This window comes from Sebastes fasciatus, chromosome 3, assembly GCF_043250625.1.
Source record: "Sebastes fasciatus isolate fSebFas1 chromosome 3, fSebFas1.pri, whole genome shotgun sequence".
NCBI classification, from domain to species: Eukaryota; Metazoa; Chordata; class Actinopteri; order Perciformes; family Sebastidae; genus Sebastes; species Sebastes fasciatus.
The window spans coordinates 18,922,287-18,934,342 of NC_133797.1; the positions used below are offsets into that span (position 1 = coordinate 18,922,287).

General features: G+C 41.8%; 1 protein-coding gene across 3 annotated transcripts in view; it reads right to left on the reverse strand.

The window, feature by feature from the left end:
- znf827 (zinc finger protein 827) overlaps nucleotides 1-12,056 on the reverse strand; it is a 94,195-nt gene that overhangs the window by 52,558 nt on the left and 29,581 nt on the right. For 2 of the 3 annotated variants that reach the window (XM_074629408.1, XM_074629410.1), the window contains exons 3-4: nucleotides 9,847-10,019; nucleotides 9,066-9,555 (exon numbers count right to left, since the gene is read on the reverse strand). In XM_074629408.1, the coding sequence (XP_074485509.1) occupies nucleotides 9,066-9,555; nucleotides 9,847-10,019 (663 nt within the window). The remainder of the gene's footprint in view (nucleotides 1-9,065; nucleotides 9,556-9,846; nucleotides 10,020-12,056) is intronic. The other variant, XM_074629409.1, reaches the window with a different exon arrangement.

The window sequence follows — 12,056 nt, forward strand, 5'->3', positions numbered from 1 at the left end:
ATTCTTCTCCTCTGTGGCCTCACGAGTACAAAAACAACCTCAGGACGTGCACTCACACACAAAGTCACACCACTCCAGTGACCTTTTGGATTGTCGCTATAAATAGAGTGAATTTCCACTCAGAATCTATGTTACAGAGCCCAATGAATTATTTAGTAGCCTAATCCAACGGGCACGTTTTGTTTTTTTATTCCTCTAAGCTGATGGCTCAATAACAAAAAAGCCGGCGCAAACTACCAACAAGTACAACTCAGCCTGCAACGCCAAGCTTACACTTTGGCCTTTTGTCTGTCCGAATTTCACAATAGCGTCATGCGCATACAGTCTCTGGCATATCATCTTGTGAAGTGAACACAGATCTGAGGAGGAGATGGGCATCTCTGGGTGACTGGGCATCTCTTCTGTGAGCTGTGCGAGTACGCACCCAGGCCAATGTCAGCCCCCCGCGCATGATACTGTACGGCCGGTTCTAGCTCAGGGTTGACGATGCTATCAGTTTGTCTCCATGTTATCACACCCTCCTGACACCTGCCACCAATGCTACTTTCATCGCCGTTCTCCCCGTTTCTCTCCCCTTCACCACGCTTCTCTCTCGCGCCTCATCCGTCTCGCTGCCAGGCGCTTGTCCACTCCGCCTCACCTCTCGCTCCGTGGCCAGGGCTGCCGTCAAATAACTTCATTAGCTTTCCACCTCTGTCACGCCGGCCTGCTCCCCCTCTGACAATTGGCTGCTGTTTTCTCCCAGAGAAAAAAAAAAAGCACAGAGCTACGTGGGGCAGGTTGAGAACCCAACAATAGCTGACAGTGTGCTAGACACCGGACAGTGATACTGATGGCTGCAGTGGGGATGTATGGACCAGAGGTCACACACAAAAGGCCTGCCTGTGTCTGCTCATGCAGAGCTAGAAAGCAAGGGACATGTAGATGAAATCTTGATGTTCACAAAGTGACAAAACTATAGAAAGGACATTTAAAAATTCTAAATATTCCGAGTCAACAAAGAGATGGTGCAACAAAGCCCTACACGTCGACACTAATACGTTCAATAGATGCCCCGATGGTGTTTTCAAATACAATAACTAGGGCTGTCAAAGTTAATGTGATAATAACGTGTTAACGAAAATTTGTTTTAACGCCGCTAATTTCTTAAAAACATTAACGCAATCAATATTTCAGAGGTTGTAGCTGGCTCAGTTTTAAATCTGAAGATACTGACATCATATAAAACTTGAAAAAAAACTAAGGAATCCATCAGTGTCAACCATGTCATACTTGCTCGTAACGAAGGAGGTTAAATAACGCTCCAAACTTGCACTAAATTTTGGCGAAGAAAAACTGTCATGGCCATTTTCAATTGGGTCCCTTGACCTCTGACCTCAACATATATGAATGAAAATGGGTTCTATGGGTATCCACAAGTCTCCCCTTTACAGACATGCCCACTTTATGATAATCACATAGAGTTGAGATTAAAAATGAGTGATTAATTTGCGATTAATCACGATTAACTGTGGACAATCATGTGACTAATCACCATTAAATATTTTAATCGATTGACAGCCCTAACAATAACACAAAAATAATGTCTCTAAGAAGGCTTACAACATGATAATACAGGGGGGAAAAAAACGATGTTTTCTAAAAATCCTTAAAAGTATTCAAGATGTTTCATGTACAATGATACAATTCTGCCTGTGCATCATTTCACTGTAGCAAAGCGTTGCATGCAAGCTACTCTCCCAGGAAAAAAGATAAATAAGACAACTGCAGAAGCATCATGACAGATGCAACACCTCCCACAACCCCCTGCATGCCAATTATTCACACCCAGCCAGGGTCAAGCTCGTTGTGCCTGTGTCACCGCAGCGGGGGGTGGGGGGTGTATGGAGGGTGTGCAGTGCCCACTGTCATTATTAACTCAGGGTCCACTGGGCACAGGGGTAGGGGCTGCGCATTTCAAAGTGCCTCTGTGGCTTTCATCTCTGAATCAAAATGTGGATCACACTGGATAGCTAACGGTTGTGTCAGCGTGCAAGGATAAAAATCAAAGGGTATCAGTAGAACACTCAATGGAAAGCAGGGCAACCCCAAAAATGATATGCTTATTATGTCAGAGGTCAGGAAGAGTTCACTGGCTTTTTATGCCTGGGGAACTCCATGCAACTCCCTCTTTGCCTCTTTCTCCCTCTCCCTCACTTGCTGTCACTTTATCTGTCTGTCTTTTTTATCCCCTCCCCCCCTTCCACCCTTCCTTCCACCCGCGCCCTCCCTCTCCTTCTCCTAGGCCTTGTGGGATTGAGACACTGAGACAGCAGTGTAAAAGCAGGAGGGATGAGCTGCTCGTGTACACATTCAATCTGGGTTGGCAGGGAGGTCAAAAGAAATAGAGTCTAGAGATCCCAAGAGGAACTTCCTCACCTCTCCCTCCCTGGCTGCTCCGTGGCATGGGTAAGTCTCACAAAGATCTGAGCCCAGTTCTCCTCAGTTTCATAACCCTCTATCTTTAACTCCGCCCCCCAACAAAGGGAGAACTTTGTGATCAAAGAAGCAGTATTCATTAAAACCCATCATCATGCATTTGAGTTCAACATCCTCTCGTCTCGTCTTTTTATATCCTCCCTCATTCTCCTTGAATGATGCCCTGACTAAGATGTCCGCCACTTGACACTGGACTGACATTGTGAGGAGCCATCTTGGCTCCTCTGGGAGTTGCCTGGGCTTGATTGTGCAGTCTGGGAGTGAAGTGCAACTGGCACCCAGGGGGCATCCATGTGGAGCCCGGGCGTGTGAGATCGAGGGGGAGTTAACTAAGCCGGCCCAGTCCCTGTGCATCCTGGCGGGGTCACAGGATGGCGCTGAGGGCGCTAATCATTTCAAATTATGAATTCCTTTTTAATTATGAATTATGCATAAATTTTTAATTAATCTAATGTTCCCAGGGTTTTTTCCTCCCATCCTCGCTCAAGATCTCAATCTAATTACACAGCATTAAGTGGAAGAGTGGCAGCCGTAGCCTCGACCCCGACGCTGAACCTCGGTCAACCTTTTTCCATCAATCTTGCCATCGTCTCCAAGCTCATCCTTTGATATTTTGCAACATGGTGAAATGCATCTAAACACCTAGTATACCTTAGAGCAGCATGTTTGTGAAGTTTGTTAAAATAATGCTGTATCATTATGTTAGAAAGCTTGAGAAAATTCCATGTCACATTGCAACTTTACCACTGGCACAAAAAATACTGAATTACATGTTAAATTTTAAGACTCCAACTGTTATTAGTCAACTAATCGGTCATTTTGGTCTTAGTCCGCTAAGTTTTCTTTAGCCAATTTGTCGTTTTTTTATGCTTTTTTTCATGCTGAATGACTTATTTCCAAGAAACGTATGAGCACATCTCTGGTAAACACAAGATTTAAAGTGGTGCTTTTGTGTGATTTTGGGGGAGAAACTCAGTTTTACAGATCTGACGATTAAATCAACTAATCCATAAGTCGACCAAATCGTATGAGTGTTAGTCGACTAAGATTCTTTTGGTCAAGCACAACCCTAATTATTACTGCTACCACTACTACTAGTCATAGGTTTTGAGGTGCAAACAACCAGGTACACTGCATCAACTACAAGAAAGGCCAAGACTTGAACTGTTCCATTTTAAAAATTGGCTTTTCACCAAAGCACAGTACCTCAATGTAAACAATCATTAATGCAGGGCTCCAAACAGACTTCTTCCACTTGTTATTTTCAGTTGATCTCCTCAACACTTTTAGAATAAAATGTGTCACCATTTCGTCAGTCATAATAAGAGTGCTACAGGGATGATGCATTAATGTTGGCTAACCCAGAATTTATCACCACCCTGGGTTCCCTCGACAAAAAGCCAATTGGATTTCTTCATTGGTTTTTGGATTATTGCCGAAATTAAGCTCTGTGGCAAACAAACGTTTATGATACGTACACGTTTTGTTCCTTAAGATAATCTCCACATTTTCACCACGTTTTTGTAGCGTGAATGCAATCGCCAGAAGTAAAAATCTAACGTTAAGCTATAAACGAACTACACCACGGTCACATGAGAGCGAGTATACACAACGAGGCTGTAAAGGCGGACGGGTCGGCGTAATGACAGTTAGTCCCATTTAGCCAATTGTTAGCAACTGTGTTTTTGAAGACACATAAAGGCTTCGAAATTCATGAGTGGGACATTTACTGACGTACTTTATATCATAGAACAAAACGTTAAAATCTCTTAAGCTTGTGTTAACCACAGACCTTATTTCAGACATCTAACTAAAAAAACGTTCAAAAAACCCATTGACTTTCAGACGAAGGAACCGGAAGTGCTAAAATGCTAACTCATTTCTGGGTTTTAGGGCTCATTCCTGTAGCACTCTATATCGACACACAGGTAAAGACAATTGTTAAAAGGAGAGAGATGCCTACAGGTTACAGATCTTCAACTCCCCTGACAACTGATAAGATGTTGGTGAGAACAATTAATCCCTCAACAACTTTTGTGGAGGTGCCCTTGAGCGAATCATTTAGTCCCCAAATGCTTCAGTGGAGCTAATCAGTGGCCAACAGCAGATGAATGAGGATGCACTACTGTGTGCAAAAGAAGCAGAAAATATATATCCTACAGTATTCAACCTTGGACGGATAAATAATCTCAAAAATGGTAGAAGAATGTAGTATCATTTGGGTGCTGTATACATTTTAAGCAGATATGTAGTTCACAAACAGACCATTTATCTACAAGATTAGATAGGAACATACTGTACATGCTCTTATGTAGGTCATGACTTTAGTGCTGCTCAGTGGTACTTCAGTTGAATTTATGTGCATGGTCTACTCTGTTGCTACCAATAATGATGGAACACACAATGATACACTATTTCTGCATGAGGTGCACTTTAAAGAGGACATTTTAATAATGTGCTTTCTTTCTTTCCTTTAGTGTTGAAACGCGTCGCTTGAAGTCCTGCCTTTTCTTCCGTAATGTGTTGATGTCACCAAGTTATACATTTGCATAATACATGCCTAGCGGCTAGTTTGGCACGCCTTCAAACAAAACTAGTTAGAGCGGAGCTGGAGCAGAGTCCAAAGAGTTTGGTCTAGTTGACCAATCACAACAGAGTGGACCAGCTGACCAATCAGAGCAGACTGAGCTTTTTGGGAGGGGAGGGGATGGGAGCACAGAGCGTTTCAGACAGAGGGTGAAAAAAAAGTGCTGTATGAGAAAAATAAATAATGTTTTGAACATTAAAGCATGTAAACATGTTCTACTAGAAACCCAAAATACAAGTATGCATCTAAAAATGAGCATAATAGGCCCTCTTTAACTGATAAATACCAATAAGGCCCCCCCCGTTGGCCATTTAGCAAAGATTTGTTTAAAAGGCATGAAGCCATTGAACCCTTACTTTTAAAAAGTCAGAAAAAAGCTCCATATCAGAACATTCTCTGTCTACTTACTCCTTCGTGGTATGCTTGTAATACTGTTACTATGCTAAGAATGTCTCCTCTCTTTTGCTTAGCCACACACCTTCATCACACACAGAAGTGGCCTGACACAAGGAGGGTGCCGACAGATCAGTTAGATGTGCAGGGCTTAACAGAACCTCTTTCCAGATATATCCAAAGACAAGACAGTAATAGAGTAACTAAGAGCATGGTGAATGGCAACTGTAAAATACCCCATCGTAGAACTACATTTGTACAATCAGCTTTCTCCATAAAGGGCTGTCAACTCTGGAACACATTACCAACGGAAATCACATTCATTTCAGATAGAAAGTCCTTTACAACAAAGGTTAAGTGCTGGCTAAAAGCAAAACAGAGCTGTATCTATTTTTAGCTCATTTTACTGTAAATTACCAAGATGTACTAGTGTATTGTGGTATGTGTATTGTGTGATCTGTATTTTATTGTATTTCCATATATTTGTAGTGTATTGTGGTTTTATCATACAAAAAGCTGTATATCTGAATTGCACTGTATACATGTAAAAGCCCAACTAGGGACAAGAGTTGAAAATTAGCGGAACTATGTTAAATTGCATCATCCCTATCAAATAAAAATCTAATCAAATCCACCATTTGTATATGGCTGGAGCCTTGATTATTGAGATCTGTCATCTTTTGAATATAGATTTGCCCAGATTTGGTCCCATAGGTGGCATCCTTCCTGTGTTTACCAAGTGTTGCATCAGCTGGACAGGTTGTTAATGTTATTTTATTAGAATATTTCAAGCCTTCGAATCCGTGACTACAGTATATACACAGTATGTGTACTGGCAAGACAAAGTTGCATTCAAATCAGAAACACCTTTTGTTATATGGTTGCCACTAGTTACTGTACACAATGAGTGCACATTATCAAACCTTTACATATATAAAAATGTGTCTGTTCAAAGTTTCAATTCCTGTTAAACAGCTGTTTACTGAAAAACTTGTCCATATATATAAAATGTTGTTGTTCTAAAGATTACTTAGCACAAGGAAAATGACCAAAATCTATTTAATCAAATATTTTGTCTTTCTCAAATCAGTGCCCTAAGGTCAAGTTTTGAATTCTTTGGGTGTTGCCAAAACCGGTTTAAAAGGCATGTGGTACTTGTGAAAAGGCTAAAAGTCCATGGCCCACTTCTCTACCATACTCCTGGGAGAGACACTGAAACCAAGGTTGTGAATAAGCCTGTGTACACGGGAAGGCATCCCTGGTATCTTCAATATGCACAACGATAGTCTGAAAAACAAATTTTCACTGCTGACTGCCTTGTGTGTTCACTCTGTACGTGCACATTAATACGCATGTGTTTTGTTTTGTTTGTTTCTTTTTGTTGATGTTTTTTGTTTAATATATGTTATATATATCATTATCACTATATTATTTGAAGTAATTTACATGCATCTGTTCACACATGTATTTTTCCTTTACCTTCCTTTGAAATTAAATTTGTTATGCACAAATGGAACACTTTATGTATATAACATATTGCTATCTATATATCTATATATATATGTGTGTGTTTCTAAATTAAACAAATTTTTACAAAAAAGAAAACAACCGCTCAAACGTATGTGTCTGAATCTAAGACCCAAGCAGCTTTGGCACATATTGTGTAAACTATTCCTACTCTATTCAATGTATAAAGGATAACACCAGCAGGATTTTACATTTAATGCCTTCGTTAATGCACATAAAATGTCTAAACACATTATTATATTTGCGACTGTCAAAAGTAAAAACTGTCTATTCACTAAAGGTTTGAACTAACTCTGAGACATTGTTTTAAAATCCATTAAAAACAGCTCACAGAGACATACTGCAGCCTTGACCTGAAACGATAAACATAAAACTGTTTACACTTCTTACGAATGTTATTTCTGGTGACGGTGAGGAATCAAAACAGAACTTAAGGCAAAGGGGAGACAACATCTAGCTTGAGATCAAAACGAATGTCTTCACGTTCTAGTCTTGAAGAAGTGAAATACTTTTTATAAAAGTGTGACTGCAATGAGTGGAGTTAGAAAGTCAAGTTGAGAAAACGGCACAATAAACAAAACAATTATGGATTACAGGAGTCAGGCTAGTGCTGTGTCTATGCACATTGTTTTTCCAGGTAGTTCTCAAAATCAGATTACTTGATACAATCTGTCTTTTCAGTAACTTTTAAATGCAGTACAGTACATACTGTACATTGGTGGGTTTATCCTTTTTATATAACTTGATGACCATCTCCTCCTCAGCTCAGTGCTGCTCACTTCACGAGATGATTTGTCAGAGACCGGTGTTACGCTTTTAATTTCTATGGGCTCTTACCAGCTATTGCCATTATACACAGGCTCCCAAGTTTGCAAAAATATACATAATATGGATTGACTGAATAAGAGTGAATAATCGATCAGTCGATAGAAAATAAATCAGCAACTGTTACAGTGTAAGTATTTCTTAAAGAGCGGGTCCATTATTGTTTTTTTTTTATATCATTCTGTAGCGTCACAGTGGTTTTGGTCAAAGTATGTATGTTTTAGCGTCAAAATATTATTTTCCCAAGCTCTTCTAAAACCTTTTTCCCATGTGACCTGACGTAGGTTTCTGTATGATGACGCTGCTACATGTACAGCATACTGTATATAAATCCTTATAGTCAGTGTATCAGTGCAACGTTTCATACAGTAACTTACATGGCGGTCGGCATGCTCCCAGTTTGAAGAAGCAGACGGGAGTAAAGTACTCAGGCAGCAATGTACTGCTGTGGACGCCACGTTAGTTCAGATCCGAAAGTCACACAATAACACAAACAAACTAACCGTTCGATGCAGCGATAGACCAGGAAATCCTGTGTTCTGCGAGGTCAAATTACTGTTTTTGTGAATGGAGTCTGGTCTGTAGCTTTTAAGACTTTTAAGACAGTATAACAGCTTCAGTTCCCCCGTCGGAAAGGGCTGTCTGATGGCGAGGAACTGCAGCCGTTATATCGCTCTCCTCAAAGCCACCAGACTACATTCACAAAATCAGTAAATTTAACTTGCAGAATGTGGGAAAATACATACAACCCCACTTCAAAAAATCTGAACTAACCTTTTCAGTTATTTCCAAACTCAGCACAGCTAACTTTGACTCAGCTAATGGTAACGTTCACATTAGTCACAACCTTATTGATTAGCTTCGATTAGCTTACTTTGGTAACCTACGTCACTGCCTTTTGCAATGGCTGAGTGGGCGTTTCCATTTAAAAAAAAAAAAAGAAACAGAACGCAGATGGACCCACCCTTTAAGAAAAAACAGCAAAAATGAACTGGCTCCAAAAGTGAATATATTCTGGTTTTCTATGACACCAAACTGAATATCTTTGATTTTTCGACTGTTGGTCAAACAAAACGAGACATTTTCAGATGCCATCAGGGGCTCTTTGAACTTGTGATGGGCATTTCTTTCTCTGTTTGCTGACATTATTGTAGATTAATCGATAATGAAAATAAGCGTTTCAAGAGTTGCAGCTCTAGAGTGAATTACATTTTTAATTTTATGTAAATATATATATATATATAAAAATACTAACCTGAAAGCTTCATAAGCAGGTCAGTGGCCGTCTTGGTAGTGATGTCAGGGCTGAAGATGGAGGCTGTGGTTGGACCACTGGGACTGGATCTGACTCCTACCCCAACTCCAGGTAGGTCCAGGGAGTTGGCGCTGCTGCTGGGACGGTCTCTGCACATGCTAAAGGGGGAGAGCACAGACAGATCCCTCTCCTGTGGCTCTTCCTTGATGTAGACGTGATTGGAGGAGGCCTCGACCGGAGAAGACGTCTGCTGCTGGTTGTCTGAGTGCAGCGGGGACACCTCCGTCCCTCTCAGGTCCGTGGAGCTGCTGTCACCCATCAGGGAGCCCTCGCCCTCCGTGTCGGTGGTGAGCTCCTCTTTCACCTTGACGTCGTTGCGAGGGAAGTGCTGGTGGCAGCGCATGTGAAGCTTCAGGCTGAAGTGACGGGAGGAGGTGAAGGGGCAAAGTTCACACTGAAATGTCTCACCCCGGTCCTGGTGCTGATGTACCTGGAAAAGGAGGACAGGTTTGTGTCAAATAACTTCTGCTCCTCTCTGGCGCTACAGGACATCGAGAGGAAAGTCTTTGCTTCATTTCAATTAAATTGATCTGCATCAAACATGCAGTAGTGTTTAATTATGCCATGCAGAGGACATGTTACACGTTTTATTAAAGCATGCCTGTCCTTTAATGTTAACAATTATATTTCAAGAGCCATAATAGCTGCTAATTAAAGATGATGTGGATGGGGGTGACAAGGGGTGCAGGTCACAAAATGGAGAAAATCCATATTATCTCACCTTCATGTGGGACTTGAGATTGTCTTTGCGAGCACAGCGGAAGGGACACAAGGGACACTGGTGGCTTTTCAAGCCTGTGTGGATGACCATGTGTCTCTTCCAGTAGCTCTTGCGTTTGATGACCAGTCCACACACAGGACACTGGAATGGTTTGCCACCATCCTCAGGAGAGCCTTGAGGGCACCAGAGAACATTGTTACAAGGAGAGTCATTAGTGTTTTAGTGCATAGAGATATGTACTATGTTGCTGCAAAGAAATAAAAAACATCCCTTTCCAAATGCAGACTAGAGTATTCACGGATCTGGAAGATACAACTGCTCCACACCTAATGGTGAAAACTATCAAGGGAAATGCCAGCTGGAAGCAATGGAACAATGGAAGTGAAAACTCAAGCATGTTTTAGTATCTCGATTATTGTTGTTGGCTTCATATCCGGCATCCATTACTGTTTAATTGGTCTTATTAGAAAGAGGCATGATTGCATTACAAATTCTACAAGGGCCTGTCAGGATGGCTTCATAAGTATTCCAGTGCCGTTCCTTGAAAAACATCTGGTAATCAGTGTTTGGTGAAATTACTGTGCTCAGCCATTCATTGACCTGGGGTGTAAAACCTCGAGACTGCCTATTTGCAACAATAAACCGCCATCTGCGGCCCAACCTCTCCAAGCACAGCAGAGATCACAATACAAAAATGACTTCTGCTTATTCGGAGTTGAGCCGAGTGAAGCGGAAATAAAACAGGAGAGGGGAAATGTGCGTGAGTTTAGTACCTTCATCTTAGCACTTAACACGTCTGTTTCCTATGTAATCACTGCCATGTTTTCGAAAAAGGGAGAAAGCTTTCCTTCTATATTCAAAGTGCAGAACATGCCCGTGCAATAGAGTTTTATAGTGGAACTGGCAAGGGACGACAATAAAACAAGACATGACAGTCAATAATCAAGGTCACATTTTTCAGTCTGGCGACCAAACAACTACCTGCATTTTTACAGCGCCGCTCGACCTTGACGGCTCGCGGGTTAGAGCAGACCCCCTTTTTAGCATGCAGATCACAGAATATTACATCGACTGCCTCATCTGTCTGAAGTCAATTTGATCCAGACATTTTAGATTTGGCGGGGTTGCGACACAATCCCTCAAAAGTGCCCATCCATCTCCTTGAAAACATTCTGCTCTCCCTAACGGCTACTTAGCAAGAGTCTGCACTTTGAAGCTTTCTCTCTCCCTGTGCAAGAGTGAGATCTTTGCATGCACCCTTGTTTGGTTACATGTCGACATCTGAGTTACAGAATATACTGCATGGCCATTTGTGAGTAACAGAGAGAGAGCATAAGAGCGAGAGAGAGTGAGTGTGTGTGTGTGTGTGTGTGTGTGTGTGTGTGTGTGTGTGTGTGTGCGCACGCACGCATCTGTATCCAGTCAGTGGAAAGTATGATGTGTTTGGCCTTAAGTCTGCTGTGCTGATCAGTGCAGAGGGCTCTGGCTAGTGGGGGTTGAAGCCAGGAGGAGGCTGCCGAGATGGATATGGACTCCAGGGCTCCCCACTGTGCCGAGCACACACTGACGGCCCCCTTTTGGCAGCACGCACATCCGAGCACAAACGAGCTGGTCTGGGAAGGCAGTGAGGTCTCAGTCGGAACCCCCCGTCGAGCCCACAGACCATTTCCCAGACTAGAAGGCCAGCCAGGGCTGTTTTCTCTCGGCTATGCTCTCTGCTCGGCTGACAGTTAAGCTGAGGCTACACTACTCGCTACTTCAGCGCCAGCGAGGTGAGAACAAAACCATTACAAAACTAGAGAAAACATCTCATGGAAGTTCAGAACTGTGCTTTTTTTGGTGATGAGTAAACATGCTACTCTCCCACACAACGAGAGCCAAGAGATTTTATCTTTGTGGAGTCTTCCGTTGCAATATCAGTTTTAATTTATCAGTACTAACAGTTTTGATTTGCACGTCATGACACAAGTGGTATTAATTCTTTGGTAAATGCTGAATGGGAAGAAGTATAATGATAGGGAGATAGTTCTCTTGAACTTCAGGTAAAATTGTATGATTACTTTTCAAAAGAAAACGGTATGGTGAAGGAAGATGGAAACTTTTCATAAATGAAGTGCAGCTGAAATGATCTTGAACCTTCCTAGTCTCTCTTCTATACAGACACAAGGTCATTTTTATTTCACTGTGGCAACCTTGTTTGAGCTTAAGAA